This window comes from Aquarana catesbeiana, linkage group LG02 (assembly GCF_042186555.1).
Source record: "Aquarana catesbeiana isolate 2022-GZ linkage group LG02, ASM4218655v1, whole genome shotgun sequence".
NCBI lineage: Eukaryota > Metazoa > Chordata > Amphibia > Anura > Ranidae > Aquarana > Aquarana catesbeiana.
This window is the reverse complement of record NC_133325.1, coordinates 168,574,322-168,597,242: the sequence shown is the minus strand read 5'-3', so window position 1 is coordinate 168,597,242 and position 22,921 is coordinate 168,574,322. Positions and strand designations below refer to the sequence as shown.

Sequence of the window (22,921 nt, the reverse complement as noted above, 5' to 3'; positions counted from 1 at the left end):
TGTCAGCACTTCAGGTTTGGGGACGGCAATCTCCGGATTTTCCACTGCCGATTCTCTGGCATGCTGCTGAACTTGTTCTAGCAGTTTCCTGTATGCCCTTTCCAGATGCTGTTCCTTCCTTAGCAAATGGTCCAGATCAGGTTTGAGCTCTGAGACCCCTGCAAGACCGAGCATAGACTCTCTATAGTCTCTCAGGTCCTCAAGGTCAGGTTCCCCTTCATCGCCAAACATAAAAAGATCTGTAAGGCTCTCCCACAGCAATCCAGGGCCGCCAAAGTCATATCCCTCCGGAGAGCATTCTGTTGTCTCCCCTAAATATCCCTCCTCTGCGTGCCATTGCAGAGCCCGATAACGACTGTCCAGCTCTATCTCCTGCTGGACCAACCTGTCCAACTCAGTCACCCATTGCTCCTGGGGCTGCTCTCCCAGGAATGCCATCCGCAATGCCCGTTGGTCACTGGCCCATTGCTCTTGGGTTGGAAAGCACTTGCCCTGTTTTATACCAGCGAGACGGAGGGCTGCAATCCAGAGCTCCACCCGAATTTGCTGCCTAAGCTCCAGGTATTCATCCTCAGACACAGTCCTGGTGTATGTTGAAAGGATGATCCGCAGCAGCCCCGGGAATTCTGATGCCAGGTCCATATCTCCGCTGGGGTGACTGAAGTCTGCTATGCTGATCTTGGATCCAGTTGGAGGTTTGGATGTCCCAGACTTCAGGAAGCTTTCCCATTGCTTGCCACCAATGTCACGAAACGTCCCACACTCCGCTTGAGTGCTTCCGTCATATACCACTTCCTCCCAGTCTGTATACAGATATCCCAACCTCTCTGAGCACAACACAAGGCGACACTTGCTTGCTGCTACCAAGAACTCACTTTATTCAGAACCAGAATACAGTCTTATATACACAGGAGAAGATTACTCTAACAATACAAACGTAACCTAATTAACATGAGCTAATTATCTAATCCTTTATACAGCCTAGGTGACTGAGACATGACCTTTCGCCCAGACTTGTGGTCACCGAGCTTCACACAGTTATATCAACACAATAGCAGTCGTCCCGTCTCCTACATTGTATAGTGGACAATGTCATTAGCTCATTCAATTAACATAAACACAGGTTGATGACACCAGCATCTCCTCACAGGATGTGTCCCAACAGAATGAATCCATTGAAAATCCAGGGCCCATAATCAAAAGGCAACAGGCTTGCATACAGTCCTCTCCAACAGCCTCTGTTCTGGCTAGGTCTGTGACACCCGGTATCGGCTGAGATAATCTGCCAGACAGTTTTGTGTCTGTCCCCTTCGGGTGCACTGCTGCAATTGAGGCTAGATTCACTTCTGCCCATGATAAAATCTCCTGGGCGATAGACTGAAGTATCCGACTCCTCGTACCTCCCTGTTTGTTGAGGTACGCAAGCGTAGCAATATTGTTGGATAGAATTTGGAGATTGTGACCCCCGATTTCCGTCTGAAATGCCTGCAAGGCTCTCTGAACCGCTAGCTCTCTCTGATTTGATTAAGCTCTTGCTTCCCTTGAGGACCATTCTCCCTGTGCCATTGTGTTGCTGAGGTGGGCTCCCCATCCCCAGGAACTCGCATCCGTTGTGATCCTCCGGGATATAGGAATGGACCATGGTAGACCTCTTGTTATCTTGTGGTGGTGGACGCACCTGCACCTTCTTTTTACCCTGGAGGGTAACAAGACCCTTGATTCCAGGGAACTTGCGTCTCCATCCCAGTTCCTTAGTAGAAACAGCTGTAATGGGCGTTGATGAAATCTTGCCCATGGCACTGCGGGAAAGCAAGAGGTCATCAGACTCACTTGCTCTTGAAACCTCTCTCAGCGAGACCGACTGATTGGTCTGTAAGGCTGACATTGTTCGTGTAATTCAACATCAGAGTCCATGCATAGTGAAGCCAAAGGCAGGGCTGGAGGTCCTGGTAGGCAGTGTTCATGTCAACATGGTTGAAAGTCCACTTTGTCAGTCACCCAGTCGATTCTTGCCTGTAGCCAGGGTATACCCAAAATGACTGGAAATAGAGGGAATGAAATGGCATCCAGACATAACAGTTCCTTGTGACCCGATGGTGAGGTCAAGACTGGCAAAGGAATAGTCTCTTGAGTCACTGTTTCAGATCTTATGCTGAAACCATACTGGTCGGCCAGATACACTGAACGTCCCTGGGCCTTGGCCTGCAAAGGTATCTGATGCTGGGTGGCGAAAGTCAGATCAACAAAGCAGCTGCAGGCTCCAGAATCAATTATAGCGGAGACTGGAATTGTTCTTCCTGGAAGCTGGAACGAGATGGGGAGAGCAACATGAGTGGAACTAGAAGACACTGGTGGCAGATTAACAGGTAAGATGGTCAGACACTTACGGTGCTTTGCTGGACAGTTCCGCACATAGTGCCCCGATTCTCCGCAGTAGAGGCACAGGTTGTTCTGCTGACGGCGTTGACACTCTTCAGGTGCTGGATTAGTGCGTAGCAGCCCTAACTGCACTGGCTCAGGTTCCTCAGCTGTGGATGAGGCAGGTATGGCTGAAGCCTGGTTTGCTGGTGGCGGAGCTTTAGGCAGCATCCATACGGGATGGGCTTGACCAGAGGACCTTTCCCACCTTCGTTCCCTGAGGTGGCAATCAATCTGGATAGAAAGATTAATAAGTCTATTCAAGTTATCTGGGTACCCCTACAGGAGCCAGTTCGTCTTTTGAGGGTTCAGCCAGACCCAGGCGAAACCGGTAATGCAAAGCGGCATCATTCCAGCAGGTGTCAGCACTCCAGCACCTGAACTCTGTCACATAATCTTCCACTGCCCTGCGACCTTGCTGAAGCGAGTGAAGGACTGCCTCTGCTGATGCAGATCGCTGAGGATCATCGTAGAGTTGTGCCACAGTGTCAAACAAAAGAGCCAGGGTGGACAGCTTGGTATCATCTTTTTCTCCAGCAGACGGTAAACCCAGGCCTGAGGTTCATTCTTGAGACCTTCTCCTGCGGGAGAAAAACTTTTTGTTCTACTGAGCAAAATTCGTACCCCAGATATGTCACTTTCTGGGCCGGAATTAAGGAAGACTTTGCTTTATTTATTAACCAGCCTAGAGATTGAAGGAAGTCCTGTACAGTCTGGAGATCAGCTAATAACTTTTGGTATGACTCCGCCACCACTAGGGGGTCATCCAGGTAAGGGATAACAGTTATTGCCTTTAACCTTAGCGGAGCCAGCGCCTCCCCCAACACCTTTGTAGAAATGCGTGGGGCTGAGGACAGACCGAAGGGGAGGGTTTGAAATTGAAAGTGCTGAATCTCTGCTCCGATCTTGACCGCTAGTCTCAAGAATCTTTGAAAGGCTGGATGAATAGGGATGTGCAGATAGGCATCCCTCAAATCCAAAGTGGCCATGCAGCAGTTTGGGTAAAGCAGGTTTTTGATTGAGAACACCGACTCCATAAGAAAGTGCTTGTACCTGATCTAACGGTTTAGAGACCGGAGGTTCAGGATAAGCCGATATTTTCCTGCTTTCTGATGACAAATATATGGGTATAAAATCCCTTGCCCTGATCCGACCGGGGAACTGGGATCAGGACCTTTTGAATTAACAAGTCTTCAATTTGGAGACCCAGGGCCCTCACTTTTACCCGTTCTTGGTGAGGGAAGGTGACCAATAATCGCTCTGGTGGCTGGCAAGAAAATTCCAGCCTGTACACATTGGTCACTAGGTCCAGGATGAATGGACTTGAGGTGACTGCTGCCCACTGTTGGAGAAAAGCCTTCAATCTTCCTCCCACTGGGAGACACGAGTCACTGTCGCTTGGCGGGTTGTTGAGAATTAAACAAGACACCCCCTCTACCCCTGCCCTTGTGCCCCATCCAATGTTTTTTGGGACTATTGTCCCTTTCTCTAGGACCTTGCTGCCTACTTTGGCCATGAAAAATTTTTTCCGGCTGTCAGCTTTTTCTTATTCTCTAGAAAGGCCTTTTTTCTATCGCCCGTGTGTTCCAGCGCCAACCATACTTCTAAATTTCTGGCTACACAAGTGGAGGCCAGAGCTGGTTTAAAAGATTCCCAATGGCTGAATCCCAGGCTCTGTGAAGAAGGCTATCTCCTCTTTTATCCATCGGGATCCCTAAGCGTGCCCATATCATGCAACACTAGGTCAGAGTTTTTTTAAACTTTTGAAAGCGGTGCGTCTAAATTAGGATTTTTGTTCCATGGCTGCGCTGTGTCCTCTTCAAATGGAAACCTTTTTAGGTTACTGGAAAAGAAAGGTTTTCTCTCTGGATTTTTCCACTCCAGCTTGATAGTATCAAGAAGGGAACTATGCACAGGAAAAACTCTAGCCTTTTTCTTATGCAAACCTTTGTCCATAAGGTCATGTACAGACAATTGTACCTTCGCTTTTATATCAAGTGTGGTATAGGTAGCCTTTAATAAGTCATCTACATCTTCCAATTATAACTTATACCTCGAGCCCCTTGCAGATTCTTTATCCCTGGGCCCTGTATCTGACCCCAATTTTTCCGGAGAAGAATGGGCAGATCCGGCTTCAGCCTCAGAGTATTCACTCTCCGCACTCTGCTGTGGAGCGCTAGGACTGGCTGAAGTCCTAACTGAAGATGGACCCTCTGAGGGGAGTGAATCTTGTCAAATAAAGTTTTAAATGAGCTAAACGTAGACGTAAGCTCATCTCTAACAGAAGTCAGCATTTTCTGACAGGAGACTACCGGGTCATCCTTAACTAGGCTTTCTATACAGGAGCGGTAAACTGCTTTGATCCATGAGGAGCTCAATTTGCTTCTGCAAACCGCACATTTCCTTTTTGGTGACTGCGCTTGGGCCTTGTCCTGAGTCTTAGCCTGCAAGAGAACCAATGACCCCAATAAATTTTATGCCACATACACTCCATAACACCCCGTGCAGGAGGAAAAGAAAAATGTGGTCCCTACTGGTTACAAGGGGGAGAACACTCATAGGATGTGCAAGTAAGTAAAATACACTTCAGGCTTACATGTGAGGTGCTGGTGTTAGGGCCTGCTTCCGCTGCCTGTGCAAGTGTCGCAGAGGAGTGCATCCCACCCCCGTAACACCAGCCTCCCAGCGTCCCTGTTCGCACTGTTTTAGAGACAGGAACTAACGTCTCCGGCGCCCGTAGCTTGGACTGCATAAGTTCCGCCCCTTCATGGGCGCGGCCTCCTCTCTTCCCCTGCACACTCCAGCCACGCTGTTTAACAGGAAGAGAACAGCCAACTGCCGCCATGCGGCTCGCGGACTGGAGCTCCGACGTACACCGCGGTGCTGGCATTCCTCATGCCCCGAGAAGCAGGGACAGCAGCCACAAGCCTATTCCCCTGGTGGACGTGCCACTCTGGGACCTAAGAAGAAGGTAGGAATACCACCCCAAAATGCCACAGGAGCCACGCTCACGAAACCTAGGGGAACCAGTTTCAGGTAACATGTTACCCCCCCATCCGGAGGAAACACTAACACTGACATGGGACCTGGAGGACCGCCCTTTTAGCTGGTGGGGGTTAACATGTTTCCTGTCCTGGCAGGAGGAGCCCTAGGTCTCATGGCTGTCCTGGAAGACGCTTAGAGAAAGCACTGCTTCAAAACTATCTATGTTAATTGAACTTTAAAGCCCCAATGTAATTTCTTCTATCCTGTCTGCTACAGGAGTGCTAAATGCACTTACAGACAACCTACATGACACAGTTATTAGACGCTTGTAGCAAATGCCAGATGCGGAACATTTTTAAAAAAAACAGAGCAAACCATGTGAAATGTGTCAGTAAAATAAATTCCAACTCATGAATATCAATGTCTACCTGATGATGCCAACAACCTACCAAACAAAATAAAACACGATAGCTCATGTTATGGTTCACATCTGCCTACGTGTTATGTATGTTCAGAGATAGATTTAATGCGCCGGTTACAGGTCCTCTTCCAAGTCACTGATGTCTAGTTACCCAGGCCAAATTAAGTGTTCATATACGTCAGTTAAGTTGAATACTACTATGACAATTTGTATACCCAAATTCTTTTTTTTTTAAGGCATATATTGGCTGATAAGTGTTTATCTGCAGACTAAAGGCTTTTTTTTCATCAGTGAAGCCTCCATGTGATCACTATGTTGTAGCTGATACAGTGGTCACATGATCAGGAACAACTCTGATTGCTTCCTGATTGTCAGGGAAAACCGGACCTGTCAGCGACAGATGGGATAGAGAGTCAGCAGCAACACAAAGTTTCAGCTACTTGCTTTGAAAGGGGGGACATATGTTCCAGCAAAGGATATGATGCTGGGGGACCTTTATTTACATTACAAAACAGGAAGGAGTTATGAGAACTATACATTTGCTAGTATTGAAATAACTACAAAACATTCTTAGGAAAAAACACCAATGTTTACTATCCTTAACTAATTTTTGTTATACACAAAAAAGTCATAATTTAATTACACTTGTGCAACCTATTACCTTAGCAGCCTGGGAAAATTTGTTTTGTTCAGGACGGCAATGTAATTCATAGGTGACCAAACCCCCATCTTTGTCTAATCCCTTTGCCGGGCTTTTTCCTTCTGGACTCTTCCTGGTTTTAGCAGCATCCAACTGAGTTAGCAACCGCCTAAAATGAAACAGATACTTAAGACTTAATTCCATGCGTTCCCGATCCATGTCAGCCTAATATCAAACACATTCTATTATGACATCCTTATAGCATTTATGTATTACACATACAGAGTTATTTAAATGACCAATCATATGTCACCTTTTACAAACTTAGTCCTATGAACGAGGAATGGGTTACTGCCCAGGTCTTATTCCACAAGGGTTATCTTTATTATTTTAATACTTACTTTGCAAGAGCTCCATCAGGGTCTGTCAGATTGATGGCAGCCTCAGGACCTAGCAACTTCTCTAAGTGGTTGGAAACTAACTGTTGCTTCAATGTAGCCACTTGCTTTGCTAATGCAACTGGAGTAAGCTTCTCTTCAGTGGCCGATTCCTTAACAGTGCTCTATGTAGAAAAATTGAGAATTATGAGTTTATTATAACAAAGCATTCACACAAAAAGGGACTCAAAAAGAGTTACATTACATTAAAAAAAAAAAATCGTACAACAAACGTGGTTCTTTACCACTTTCAGAAAAATTGCTTATACAAATTGACTTAAATGTCAAAAATTCACCTGTATCTTTTCAACTTCTTGTGTCAGCTCTTGTACTTCATGAAGCAGCCGCTGGTACTTTTGTTGTGGTGTCTCCTTGACGCCAATTCCTTCCCCCAGCTGCAAAAGAAATACAAATAAGATACACATACAATAGCGCACTACTCTTATGCTGATAAAAAAAACAAGCTCAAAATTTGATACCTTTGAGATAGGCTAGGACCTCAGCAACATATTTATTACTACTCTATTCCTGTTCGATAGATCTGACATCACTTCATGTCCAGTTGACTGCTGTCACACAAAGTGAGGAGAAATCTCCCTACCAGAAAGACATAGAAATCAAAGCTTGACAGAACTGGAAAAAACACAACAATGGGGGAAATTTATTATAACTGGAGCAGACAGAATCTGAAGCAGCTATGCATAGCAACCATTAAGCTTCTACGGTTCAGTTAAGCTAAATGAAAGACAGAAGATGACTGGCTGTCATGTACAGATTCTGTCTGCTCCAGTTTTAGCACATTCCCTCAATGTACTTCTACTTTGTGAAGGCTTAAAAGCACACGTTCCTTCAAATATATCTGAACTCTAATTAAAAAGCAGGTGGTTAGGTAACCAAGGAGAAAACGTAGACCAATAAATATGGTTATCAAAATCCACCAATCTGATTTTGATGCATACTGTGCTGTGGTCTTCTCTACAAAACATGTCATTCAGAACTTCAAATGTTACTACAACCAAAAAAAAAAATAAAAAAATTTACAAAAACCCCACAAAAGCATCCACCGTCTACGCTACATCTGAACAAAAGCACCCAACACCTACGTAATGTTAGATGGTTTTTGTACAGATTCTAGTTTTCTAGAACTGGCAACAGAGAAGTAAAGCAAGTCAATGGATCTGTGGCAAGAAAGCATGCTAAAGTGCATCCTTTTAAACAACTGTAAGCCCTAAAGTCTTCTCAAAAACTTTGAAAAAGAATATACAGTTTAAACAGTATTATTTGTCATAAACAAAGAAACAAATTGATAGCATGCAAAATGTGTCCTAACTGCACCTGGTGATACTTGTAGCAAGATAGTACAGGAGCCAGTTACCTGTTGGGGAGGCCTTAATGGCTCACCTGCCAATACAACAGACCATTCTAGAGAACTTTCTAATTTGCAAGGTCAAAAAGTACGGGGGGTAGATGTGGGATGGTTGAACCCTACATGGATACATACCATCCCAGAAGATATCTACAGAAATGGAAACAAAGTTTGATGGGACTTTGCACGTACCATGTGGGGTTATAAGAACTACACAAATCTAAAAAGTTTAAAAGGAGAAAATATACACAGTTTTATTTAACATATATACATGAAAAGTTAAAAAATTCAAAAACAGACACTATTAAAACCATCGTTACAGTGTAACTTATCCAGGGTGTTGTTAATCGTGGTTGAAGAGTTCCGAGAGAGTAGCCACTCTCTGACTCTTCAACCACGATAAGTTACACTGTAACGATGGTTTTAATAGTGTCCGTTTTTGAATGTTTGATCTTTTCATGTATATATGTTAAATAAAACTGTGCATAATTTTCTCCTTTTAAACTTTTTTGATTTGTGCAGTTCTTATAACTCCACATGGTACATGCAAAGTCGCATCCAACCTTGTTTCTGTTTCTAATTTGCAATACACCAATTAAAAAGTGCTGCAAATGGGGTAACCATCAAAGGGTAAAAGAATCTAGAGGGAAACCTTTGCTTTACACCAAAAAGATCAAGGAGGTCTATGTGGGAGACATACTTTGGTTAGTATGGTGGAATCACTCTATTTTCTCATCCTTAGCCTGCTTTCACACTGCTTCCTTGGAAGAATGCATCAAAAACGCATATGCTTTTTGGATGTGTGTGGGGTGTGCTTACTGGTTGCCCGACTCAACATGCACCTGTGAAACATGGACACGCGACTCAAAAAAACGCACCAAAAAGGCAACAATTGCCTTTCTGATGCGTTTTCATTTCTTTCAAATGGGGAGCAGTGTTTTGGTGTGGTTTTGAAAAGCAAAAAAATGCTGCAAGCAGGACTTTTCGAAAAATGCATCATAAGATTTAAGTGCCATAAGATTTAAAGGGGAACATTTTTTCTTGGGTTCTTTTTTTTTCCCCCAAAGTAAAAATGCACCAGTGTGAAAGGGCCCCCTAATCCTTTCAACAAATCAAACAATTATGATAGCAAATCAAAGCATTGCCCAAAATACTTACTAGTTCATATTCTCCAGATTCATATCCTGTTCTTTTTGACTTGCTGATTCGATCTGAGAAATCTACAAATTAAATAGTGAGCGCATGAGTGCATTTCCCCTACTTGACTGTGCAATAAAATGAAAACTTTGGGAGCGAGTTAATAAAGGATTTGCAATACATTTTGACACTTCTAACATGTTGCTATGGCTGCGAAAAATTAACAAACATTAACATCAGAGTTTTCTAACTTAATGCATTCTATACATTAAGGTAAAAAAACCTTCTGCATGCAGCTCCCAGTCCCCCCTTATACTTAACTAATCCAGTGATGTGCACAACAGTAGAAGCTCTGTGGTCTCTCTCTCTCTCTCCTCATTGAAAAGAGAGGAAGCAGTGGGAGCCATTGACTCCTGCTGCTGTCAATCACAGCCAGTGATGAGGGAGAGGCAGGGCCAAGCCAGCTGTGTGCGTCAATGGACACATAGAGCAGGCCTGGGAGCGAGCCCGCAGGAGAGCCCCCCCTGCAAGCGGCCTGCTGTAGAAGCACTCAGCAGGGGGGGGGGGGGCGGGGGGCGCAGCTGGGAGCGCCAGTGGGGGACCGGAGAAGAGGATGATCAGGGCTTCTCTGTGCAAAACCACAGAGCAGGTGGGTATTACAGGTTTGTAACTTTTTTAAACAAAAAAAAAAAAAAAAAAACCTTGCATTTACAATCACTTTAAAGAAGCTGGAGGTTAATTTGATTAATTCTACATTGGGTCTTAATTTTACCTCCAGGTTTTTTTCCCCCACCCCACACTGTCAATTGCACAGCATCAGCTGTCTTTAGGATGCTGTCGACCACGCAGGGGTACTGGTTTCTAGAATAGGAGGTGGCTGACAACGTCCCAGAAACCAATAAAATTGGGGCTGAACACACACAGGGATGATCATGGACACTATGGCCCCAGTGCTGGCCCACAACCATGTCTTCATAAATGCTGCCTGAGGTGGCCTCCTCAGTTGGCACCGCAGGTGGCAAGGCCCTGTGGAAAAATTTATGTCAATTCTGGCACATCTTTGTAACAAATTCACGTTTCCAACAAGTACACAAATCTGTTGCATGCACCGACATTTGTTGTATGAGAGCAAGACGCATTTCCACAGAGCGTTTGTGTCACTCTTTATGAATTTCATGGTTCATCTGTGCTGGGAACACAACAGGGAGTGAGAGGAAGTCTCCTCAAGGTGAGGGGAAATCCTCTCTGACAGCTGTCATCAGGAACAAGTGTCTTCAAAAGAATATTTACCTTCACACCCTGATCCCAACAATGGTCACAGGAAAAATAGGGTAAAATCTTTTCAGCCAGTACACAGACGAAAACAGCAGAACTAAAGTCATTTTTAATGTTAACATATTGAAATATGGCAGCTTGTAGAGTCTATTCTGCCAATATTCTCAGCATTAGTAGGAGGCAAAGAAGGTGGTTCTACTTTCTGAAGGAAGTGATGGTATCTCACCACAGGAAGTTCTCTGTACCTTTATCAGCAAATGTGATTGAAGTTTCATCTTCACCCCGAGAGCCAAAAATTGACATATGCAGCACCCAGGCCACAGGTTGGGCACTAGGGGTATAAAAGGAAACCTATTCTAGTGTAATTTGCCCTATTATTACAGTGTATGTATGTATAATATATATATAATTTTTTTTTTTTTTTTTTTTTGTTATTCTCATGTCTACACCAACTAAGACTACTTCTTCCGCTACCATAGCAGAAAGTCAAATTTTACCACAACCTGCACTTTAACCACTTACAGACCGCCCGCCCGACCACTATCGTTATATGTCAGTGCTTTGAAGAGGAATATCATTGTTATGGCAGCAGCTAGCTGCCATCACCCCAGTATCTTCTTCTTCAGCGGGCGGTCCACTTTCAGATAAAAGTGGTCTCCGCGGAGGATTCACCGCAAGATCACGTTTAATTGGCAGCTGGAGAGGGACCCCCCTGCCGCGCTCCGGTGCCCTCCGCCGCTTACCGCAGCCGTCGGTAACGGCTGAGGCGATTGGGTCCTGTCAAGTCTGTGGTATGGAGATGAGTGAGGGGAAGATGGCCCCCACTCGTCTCCATACCACTGCAGGGCGGAAGTGACATCAAAACATAAATATGAGATCTGAGGTATTTTTGATACCAGATCTCATATTTAAGAGGTCCTGTCATGCTTTTTTTTCTATTACAAGGGATGTTTACATTCCTTGTAATAGGAATAAAAGTGACACTTTTTTTTTTTTTTTAAAAAGAACAGTGTAAAAATAAAAAATAAAATTTTTAAACACGCCCCGTGCCACCGAGCTCGTGTGCAGAAGCAAACGCATACGTGAGCGGCTCCCGCATATGAAAACGGTGTTCAAACCACACATGTGAGGTATTGCCGCGATCGTTAGAATTATTGCTTTCGCTCTAGCCCTCCTCTGTAGCTCAAAACATGCAACCTGTAAAAAATTGTAAACGTCGTCTATGGAGATTTTTAAGGGTAAAAGTTTGTTGCCATTCCACGAGCGGGCGCAATTTTGAAGCATGACATGTTGAGTATCAATTTACTCTGCACAACATTATCTTTCATAAAATAAAATAAAAAATTGGGCTAACTTTACTGTTGTTTCTCTATGGTGTTAGAAAGAAAAAATATATAAATGTTTGGAGGTTCTAAGTAATTTTCTATTAAAAAAACTTAAACACAAATCTCAGAAAGAGGCTCGGTCCTTAAGTGGTTAAACTTACCTAGTCCTTTAGTGCCAACCCTCTTGTCCTTAAATTTATCATAAGCTGCATTGGGGTTGACAATTATATGCTCTACACTGGTACTGGTCAGTTCCTCCTGGATAATAGGAAAGAATAACATACATGAATTAGCTGCTTGCATTGCACTGATATTTGTTAGAACACAGAGACTGAAAGTAATTTATCTCATAGTATGTGCAAATGAGATAATAAAATCAGGAACTGAATCAATAGTCAGCATTACACATTTAAACTGCACTGATTGAATAGGATTATAAAATGTGAGCACTCCACAAAACTGTCAAATCACAAGAATTATCCTACATGTGAGAGATAAATCATTAGATTACCTGCAAATTTATTTTTTCAGTAGTGTCCTGCTTGAAAATCTGATTGTAAATTATTTCAGTACCTTAGACTGATTGGCACAAGGAAGATGTTTAAGGGTGTCCACAGAATGCTCAGCTGTCTAGCGGGCTTATTTAATAAGGAAATTAATTGACCCATACTTACCATTAACAGTTTATCTTTTTCCTTGACTAAAGCGAACTGAATTTTTTTTTTTACCACATTATTAAATAAGCCCTCGCATATCATGAAATAATGTAAAAGACTGAAACAAAATATCAAGTTTATGTGATTCCAATGTGTAAATCATTAATTCCTGGAAATGGAAAATTAGCAGACAAGACTCATCGATTGGGTTATATTCTAAATATGTCAAAGCAAGGAATTAAATAATATTCATGCAAAAAGGGAAAAATATCCTCAGATAAAAGCGGTGATGAAGTTAGGGGACAATATAAGATGCACTGCAGTTTACAAGGATTTAAGAAAATACTAAAACATTGGTATTTGGAGGAAAAAAAAAAAAAGGAAAAAAAAAAATCAAAGAAAAGTAGACATCAAACAAGATGGGAAGCAAACTGCAAAAGAAAGCTCAGACATGGCATGGAAAAATGGACACAAACCTATCAAGCTTTGTTTCGGTTTCATTCATACGGGCGTTCACACCAGTTCTGCAGAGTTTGTTATTGTGCCTGCGTCTGCCTCGAGCTGCACGCAGGCAGCCTATAGAGGTGGATACAGAAACACCCGAACATCAACATATAACATGCATGCAGGAGTGGGTACACAGATCTGAACACACACTACCTTCACCTGGATCCGTGCACCCATTCCTGACCACATGTAAAATCTAACAAAAAGATAACAAACACCACCGGCACGCATGTGTCAATGCCTGTCTGAATGAAACCCTTTGCTTATCTAAGCACATGAGCATGGCTTTGACTTATGGCTAAGCTCAATTGGGCTTCCATGTAAAGGAAGCCAATCTGATCTGTGCAGATCTCTGAAGGATAAGAATCTCTCTCTAGTAAAAAGAGGCCTATTCCCCATACTAGGTTTCTTCTGCAATAAAAGCTTCTTACTTTCCTGCTCGCAAACTTCTTTATGCATACCTCTGTGCTGGGATGAATTCCCTCCCACATACATGTGCAGGAGTTACATCATCCCAGGCTGGCCAAGTAAGATGGCCAAATATGCTGAACCCAGGAAGTGGAGATATTGGTGGCGACGAGTGTTCAGGGAAGCCGTTTCGCTGGAGAAGAGGAGGTTAGTATTGCGGACTTTAGTTCCACTTTAATGGTTTGTGCGCTTTGACCCTCTAAAATTACAAAGCACTACACTCATTCCAGACAAATTTTCATACAGCCCAAACTAATTCAACAAATATCTGTCTATTTTTAAGTAACCACCTGAGGACAATGAGTGTAGGAAATAAACTGACAAAATTCCTAAAACAAATCTCCTGCGTCCTGCTGATCACCCCTCTCCCACCACTATTACCAACAACTCCAATTCCACTTGACCTTGCTTTGTGCACTGGTCCAAATCATTTGGTGGAGGGGGGGGGGGGGGGGGGGGGATTATGGCGTGGGGTTGTTGTTTTTTTTTTTTTTTTTAGGGGTTGGACTTGGCCCCTTAATTCCAGTGAAGGGAACTCTTAAGGTGTCAGCATCCCAAGACATTTTGGACGATTTCATGCTCCCAACTTTGTGGGAACAGTTTGGAGATGGCCCCTTCCTGTTCCAACATGACTGCGCACCAGTGCACAAAGTAAGGTCCATAAAGACCTGGATGAGCAAGTTTGGGTGGAAGAACTTGACTGGCCTGCACAGAGTCCTGACCTTAACCTGATAGAACACCTTTGGGATGAATTAGAGTGGGAACTGCGAGCAAGGCCTTCTCGTCCAAAATCCGTGCCTGACCTCACAAATGCGCTTCTGGAATATGAAATATTCCCATAGACACACTCCTAAACCTTGGACAGCCTTCCCAGAAGAGTTGAAGCTGTTATAGCTGCAAAGGGTGGGCCAACTCAATATTGAACCCTACGGACTAAGACTGGGATGCCATTAAAGTTCAGGTGCGTGTAAAGCCAATACTTTTGGCAATATAGTGTATATTTAAATCTCCTTTTTTTTCTGTAAAAGCTGGGGTTTGGCCCTAGCCCTCCAACCTCCAGAGCACTCTATTGGTCAGAGTCTGCTCATCACTAGGGTAACTAATAAGAGACTAAGAACAAAGGTAGGGGTGGGACTGAACTCCACTTTAAAGGAATGATCAAGATGCTCAAACTTTCAGCTGCTTACAGCTCTAGATCTAATGATCATTCTGACATATTGTTTTTACTTACAGCAATCTCTGCTAAAACATGTAATAATATGCGCAGTTTGAACTGCCTAGATTGTTACAAGATATATCCCCCTCTGTACTAATAAAAGCAATGTTATTTTATTGAAAAATGTATTGTTTGTGTTTATGGTCAAAAACAATATAAAAAAAAAAAAAAAAAAAAAAAAAAAAAAACAGTAAAAAGAAGATAGATTGATGATAAAGAATAGCCAGATGAAAGAACAGAAACCATGCAGCCAGTCAAAATGACAGCAATTGGATAGAATATAGTTGGACAAATACAGAGGCCTAAAACACAATACATAACCAGGAGGGAAAATCATTTTCTTAAATCCATGTTTACAAACATAACACTTGCTGCATTTAAATATCAGGATTAGTAAAACACAAAAGCAAAAAAGCCACAGTGAGAGCACAGAGGGAATCAGACAGCAGGCTTCTTACCAGCTCCTTGCAGTGTTCCCCAAGAGGTGAGTGAAAGATAAAAAATACAGTTACAAATAAAAAGAAAGAAAAGAACCAGTATTAGACAATTAAACATGCAACAACTTCACAATTAGCTCACAGTACCTGTGGTAGAAGATCCAGACTAGAAAGATAGCTCCTTTTAGAAGTCATGTAGGTCTTTGCCTTGTTTTGTGTTCACTCAGCCCACAGCCTGTCCAAATTAATCAGACCCCCGCCCCCACCCAATGTGGCCCTATTTGTTCTCAGAATTACCACTTTAATTTTAATTAGGATAAAAAGAGATCAAAATGGTTTACGTTCCAAGCATGCCAACCAACGCACACATTATGGGCAGATGGTTGTACAATAGTAGTGCTTATTACAGTACTGAAATGTAAACTGAAACTGGTATCCATATACCACCTGCACGGGAGAAGGAAAAGCTCCCATCATTTTTTTGTGTGTTCAAGAACACATAGGCAGACCAGAAAGGACACACGTGAGCCCCCAGCTGAACTTGACTGATACTTGTGTCTACAGAACTATGGGTTTGATTTACTAAAATGGGAGTGTGCAAAATCTGGTGCAGCTGTTTATAGTAGCCAATCAGCTTCCAATTTGAGCGCGTTCAATTAAGCTTTGACAAAACAACCTGGAAGCCGATTGGTTTTTATGCAGGGCTGCACCAGATTTTGCACTCTCAAGTTTTAGTAAGTCAGCCCCTACGACTTAACCAACCTCGAAGTGCAGATGAACTTGCTATTATTATTAGTTGCCCAACTGCTGAACATGCAAAGTTAGCCATTGTAAATTGGATGGTGAAAAGGGCTTAGTTTAAAGCGATAAGTGCAGCGAAAACAAAATATTCTGAGACTAGCAAGGTTACTTCAGCAATGTGAAATTAAAGCAAATTAGTTGCGATTTTGTTAAAACTGCAATTCAGAGCTGACAAACATGCAGGGTGAATAAAAAGAGGATGACAATTGTTCTGTTAGAAATCATGCTACATGGACTCTGGAATAGATATTTGCAATGCACGGAGTGATGTTGCAAGACTTGGGTATCCGGTCCCGGAGGGACCTCCAGCGGGACATGCTTATTCCATTTCAACTGCTTCAGGTATTTTCCTTTTCTTCCCCCATCCCCAAACCCCCCCCCCGAGTTTTCTTTTGGCATTTGTCTATGAGTTATAGGACTCAAACTCGGGGCTGTACTACCCCAACCATTATAGAGTGTTTCTACACACGTGTCATAGCAATTTATGTTTGCATTATTTTGCTGTGCTGTTGCCGAGATCTCGGTTCATGCCCCACTAGAATGTAAGGCTGGCGAGCTCCTGAATTTTGCATTCTGTACCGTTTACATAACCTGACATTATGTGACACTTATTATATTAAATATGTGTGTGTGTGTGTGTGTGTGTGTGTCGTGTATGGTGCCTTATTCAGGACTAGGTTTGCCTTGTATGTTTATACCTCTTGGTGCTTTTCTAAAATAAAAACATTTATACAGAAATCATGGTACATGAAATCTGGACCAATTTTTTATTTTGTTTTAGGTTTCCTTTTTTTAAAAGATAGAGCGATCTCCACCTCAGCCAATCAGAGAAAGCTTTGTATTCACAGACTAAAACACTCCTAGTGAATGGCTGAGCAGTGCTCGGCCTGACTCAGTTTTGCTCTGGGAGCAGGACGAGAAGTTCCCTTCTCACTGCAGGAACACAGCGCTTTTAAGGGAATATTCACACAGAACAAACAGCTGTTGGAGAGGTAAATTGCAAAGGTTTTCTCTCCAACAGCTGTCCATTCTGGCTGCAGTAGGGGGCAGTATGGTGCATGATTCAGCACACACCACAGCTTTTTTTTTATTTCCTCACTGAACTTTATTTGAAGCTTACAAAAGTATTAGGCCTCTTTCACACGGACTGTCCGTTCAGGTCCGCCTGTCAGTTTTTTAGGCGGACCTGAACGGACACTCCATGGAGGTCTATGGAGCGCCGGATGTCAGCGGTGACATGTCCGCTGACATCCAACCCGCTCCAATCCGAAAAAGCGTAACGGAGGAAAAACCTACTTTTCCATCCGTTTTCGGATCGGATCCCCCATAGGGGAGAGCGGCATTCTGACAGGTCCGTCGCTGCACAGTGTGCAGCGACGGACCTGTCATCTTCCTGCTCAGCGGGGATCCACGGAGCGATCCCTGCTGAGCAAGCGGATGTTCACGGGGCGGATCATCACTGATCCGCCCAATGTGAAAGAGCCCTTAGAGTTTTAGATCACTGTACAGTAGCGCAATGTGCTGCTATACAGTGATTGCTGAGGCTACATACAGCATATACAGCGCACACAGCGAGCAAATCTAGTGGTGAAGTTAATAGTTTGTTTGGACCAGCTTGGTCCAAGCAATCTATTTAAAGTTCACTAAAGGCTGGAGATAAGTTTTAAACATACCAATCCCATTCTAGTAAAAACTGGATTTTTGTACTTACCTACTAAATCAATTTCTTGGAGTACATCATGGGACACAGCAGGCTCTAAATCATGACCTAAGAGCCCTTGCACACTGGGGCGGTTTGCAGGCGCTATTGCGCTAATAATAGCGCCTGCAAACCGCCCCGAAAGTGCCGCTGCTGTCATCCCAGTGTGAAAGCCCCGAGGGCTTGCACACTGGAGCGATGCGCTGGCAGGACGGTAAAAAAAGTCCTGCCAGCAGCATCTTCAGAGCGGTGAAGGAGCGGTGTGTAGACCGCTCCTGCCCATTGAAATCAATGGGACGGCGCGGCTCTACCGCCGGCAATGCGCCTCTGCAGAGGCGCTTTGCGGTGGTATTTAACCCTTTCTCGGCCGCTAGCGGGGGGTAAAACCGCCCCGCTAGCGGCCGCATACCGACGGTAAAACGCCGCTAATAATAGCGGCGTTTTACTGCCGACGCCGCCCCCCACCCCAGTGTGCAAGGGCTCTTTTGGATAAGTGAGGGCAGGTGGACTGAAGGGAGCCCACCCCTTCTTAAAGGTACAGGACACACCAAACACCCAGCAGGTAGCACAATGGCTGCAAAGGTGCTGGTGCGTTGCTGGACCAATACACACACCCACGCGATTGCAAAAAACTTGCCACCACCCTCACTTATAGCTGGCTATAAGTGAGGGTGGTGGCAATTGGTTGTCTGCGAGCTGGTGGTAAGTAGGCTTGGAATTTTTTCCTGGGCATTCCCCAGGTTTTGTTCGTATCTGTTTGTGGCCTTCCAATGCCTCTTACTGCGATAGCCAGCTATAAGTGAGGGTGGTGGCAAGTTTTTTGCAATCACGTGGGTGTGTGTATTGGTCCAGCAACGCACCAGCACCTTTGCAGCCATTGTGCTACCTGCTGGGTGTTTGGTGTTTCCTGTACCTTTAAGAAAAGGTGGGCTCCCTTCAGTCCACCTGCCCTCACTTATCCATTAGAATGCATGTGCCTCCACTGTGGGGACACCCAAATTTTAGTGTTAGGACCACAGATTACAGGGTGCCGTGACGTGGCTCTGTGGCTTACGCATGCGTTTGCAAATGCGTGCGGACTGAACCCCTGTTTTTAATGCATACTGTTAGACAGGTCAATTGGTTGTCTGCGAGCTGGTGGTAAGTAGGCTTGGAATTTTTTCCTGGGCATTCCCCAGGTTTTGTTGGTATCTAAATCATGACCACCTAGGTTATGCGCCACCTACAGGTGGACACTGGCAGAAACAGACAGACAGGAAGTCCTACCATATAACTCCTTCCATACAGGAAGTACCCCAGCTTTGTAGCAGGCAATGAACTTCCAGAAAGAAGGGCGGGACCTCTGTGCCCCATGATGAACTCCAATAATTGTATTTTACAGGCAAGTACAAAACTCCCGTTTTCTTTATCGTACGTCACGGGACACATAACAGACTATAAATAATGACTACCTGGGATGTCCCAAAAAACAATGCATGTGAGGGGAGGGAGACACAGAAGCCACCCGTCAGGCCCATGAAAACTACTACGCAGTTTGTCACACACTGCAGCCAAAACAGTATTCTCAGCAGCTTTTAAAATCTAATAAAAGGTAAGTACCGAAGACCAGGTTGCAGCCTTGAAGAGCTGGGCCACTGAAGCCTGATGACGGACAGCCCAAGAGGCCCTCACACGCCGAGAAAGGCAGAGCCTTACCCTTCAAGCCATAGGCTTGGGTAATAAGCCAACAGATCCACTGCAAAATGGTCAACATTGAAGCTGCCTGATCATTCCTAGGACCCTCAAGCATAATGAATAAGGAATCCGTTTGCCTGACCACTCGCTACAGACATCTTTAAATATACTTCGACTGGGGACAAGGCTAGAACTGAAGGTAAGAATGTTCTGATGCAGATGAAAACTCGAAACCACCTTCGGCAAAAAAAGATGGATGAGGATGCAATGCCACCTTGTCCTGGTGAAGAACTAAGCCTTACAGGAAAGGGCCGCCAATTCCAAAACTCTCCTTTCCAAAGTGATTGCCACCAAAAAAAAAGAAAAAACCCTCCCAAGTCAATAAGACTAACATAATTTAACAATTTGGTTTGAAAGGTTGTTTCTGTGAGACAGGCAGGACCAAATTGAAGTCTCATGGACACAGGGAGGACTAAGTGATTGTAAAGGTTTACATTTTTTTCAATCAAATAATAAACATGTCATACTTACCCACTCTGTGCAATGGTTTTGCACAGAGCAGTCCTGGACCTTCCTCTTCTAGGGTTCCCCATTGGCGCTCTTGAAACCTCCCCTGGCAGAGTGCCCCCAAAGGAAGCTGCTTCCTATGGGGGCAGTAGTGTGTATGCTCAATCCTGAGCTGAGCTGTGTTCATCTATTCAGACACACAACCCAGCTTGGCCCCGCTCTGCTCACAGGTTTGACCGACAGCCAATGGCTCCTGCTGCTTTCAGCCAAGCCAGTGAGGCGGGGAGGGGAAGAGCTACTGCGGACGTGCTTTAGCGCTGGTTTGAGATCAGGCTCGAGTATTTGGGGGGGGGGGGGGGGTGGTTGCTACTATTAAAAGGTTTTCCACCTTAATGCAGAGAATACATTAAGATAAAAAAAAAAAAACTTTTACCTTTACAATCACTTTAACAGGCGGAACCATACGGGTTACGCTCTGAACAAACGTACGTACCAAATGAATGAGAAGCAATTGGCCTCTGGGCAAAAAAAAACTGCCCAATATATTTGGCCTTTAATGGAACTCAAGGCCAAATTTATTTCAACTGCAGATTGGAGGAAAGCTAAAATGCGACCGATCATGTATTTCCAGGACACAGAAGACCTCTAGGTCGTATTTAACTTGGACGCTAGAAGATCCACATCTGGTGTGCCCCAATGCCGATAAATTGCACTGAACACTTTGGGATGAAGGGACCACTCCTCCAGAACCAATTGCTGGCGACTGAGAAAGTCTGCCTGCCAATTCTTTACACCGACTGGCTTGGGCAGAGCGTCATGTTCCAGCCCTGCTGACAGACAGAATATGATCCACTTCCACCTGTGCAGCCGACTCCTGGTGCCGCCCTGATGGTTGATATATGCCACCATTGTGGCATAGGTCTAACTGGATTCTGCCTGGAAGTTCTTGCAGATAACTTGTCCAGCAAACCAGTGTGAGCTGAATAATACAGAGAGTTGAACCTCAGTGACCATCACCTTCAAGATACTAGATAAGAAAAAACTGAAGTACTTCCTGTATGGGAGGGGTTATGTAGGGGAGGACTTCATGTCTGTCTGTTTCTGCAGTGTCCATTCACCTATAGGTGGCGCATAACCCTGGTTGTCGTGATTTATTCACTGCTGTGTGTTCCGTGATGTACTTAAAGTGGAGTTCCACCCACTTTTACAACTCTTCAGCATCCCTCACTAAACTGTGCACTGTAAACAAATTGGATATTTTTAAATTTTTTTTCTCAGCACCTACTGTATATCTGCTGTATTCATTTTTCACTTCCTCCTCCCCGGCCGTGGCCGATCGCATCATTTCCTGTTTGCAATGCCTTCTAGGAAGGGGCGGCAACTTCCTCTGAAACTGCCATTGCTATGGAAACCTGACCTGAAACCTATTACACTGCTTGTGCTGCACTGAGCATGTGCGAGATCTGCAAGGATGAGATCCAGGAAGAAATACAGTTGGGCTTCAGATGCCCACATTTAAGATGGCCACGGCCTGCTGTAAGTTTATAAAATAACAAACTACTGCTATAAACTAACAAAATAGACCTTAGTTTACAGACTAACTTTACTAGAATACATTAAGCTTGTCTATTATAGGGGTATTTTTATTTAAAAAGTATAATTTCGGCCGGAACACCACTTTAAGGAATAGAATTTGATCCAATTACAGGCAATCTGTTTTTCTTTTATTTCATTTCCTCTTTTCCAGAGTTATCCTTTCTACTTACACATACAATTAAGAAAAGACCGTTTCCTACAACTTCATAAAAAAATTAATTGTAATGACCGATCCCTTGTAAGTATTTTCATGTTGAGTGAAAAAAAATATATAATCCCCAATTATCTTAAAGAAATGTCCATAGAATAAACCTTTTTTTGCACACAAATGTAATTTGAGGTATAACACATTTCAGATATTTCCAGTATACAGAAAAATAAGGCTTAAAATGAGACTTTCAGGATAGCTGCCCATTCATTTCCTGTCACATTGATCCCCTCTTAGTAATAATCCTCAGCAATACTGCAGAAACAATTTGGTCCACGTGTCAGAGGCTAGAGCTTAGTGCAGCACTGAATAATGTCTGAATCTGTGCAAGAACATTCCAGCTGGAGAGTGACTGAAGCCAAACCTATGACCATACAACAACACATTCCTGGGATTCTCTTTATTTTTTTGTAAAACATTTGAAATTGCTTTTCATGAGGCTGCATTCACACCTGAGCATTTTCAGCTTGCAAAACGCCCAACAAGCAAAATCCCATTTATTTCAATGGCTCCTGTTCACATCTGTCACCTAAAGCAAAACGCCTGAAAAACGCCCCAAGCTCAAAAAAGAATAGGAGTTTCTTTGGGGCAGATTACAGGCGTTTTTCTGCCTTTTACATCGGTGACCTGTAAAAAACACAGTAAAAACACAGGACTTTAAAACGCTCAGGTGTGAACGCAGCCTTAGTCATCTCTACTTATCTTACATCATTGTACTATTCAGACCGTACAATTTCTAATAATTAAATAATAATCAGATCAAAATAAGGATTTTTTTTTTCCTTAACGCCACCATTAGGGATAGCTCGGATTGGTTTGGATCCTAGGCCAAATTCACATTAAGGAGTTCATTAGGAAGCTGTCCCTGTACTGGGCCAATCAAATGTAGCTGAGGCATTCCCTGCCCTGCAGCTGCAGGTATACACACCCCTTGAATACATCTGGCTGCGGGACAGGAAATACCACAGCCACAGATGACTGGTCCAGTCAAGTGACAACTTCCTGGCAGGCTCGCTCATACAAGTTTGTGTGAATTTCAATCCATATATGGCTGGCTTAAGTCTAGTCTAGTCTATGATGTGTAGGCACTAAGAGGCAAGTTACATGGCCTTCCAATGACAAAATATATACAAAAACATTACACACAT

The 22,921-nt window shown here is 43.8% G+C and overlaps 1 protein-coding gene across 1 annotated transcript in view; it reads right to left on the bottom strand.

Annotated features, from left to right (window-relative positions):
* The window catches only part of DCTN2 (dynactin subunit 2), a 64,442-nt gene that overhangs the window by 19,883 nt on the left and 21,638 nt on the right, over nt 1-22,921 (bottom strand). The window contains exons 3-7 of the mRNA XM_073613785.1: nt 12,166-12,262; nt 9,426-9,487; nt 7,198-7,296; nt 6,866-7,026; nt 6,486-6,633 (exon numbers count right to left, since the gene is read on the bottom strand). Of these exons, the coding sequence (XP_073469886.1) occupies nt 6,486-6,633; nt 6,866-7,026; nt 7,198-7,296; nt 9,426-9,487; nt 12,166-12,262 (567 nt within the window). The remainder of the gene's footprint in view (nt 1-6,485; nt 6,634-6,865; nt 7,027-7,197; nt 7,297-9,425; nt 9,488-12,165; nt 12,263-22,921) is intronic.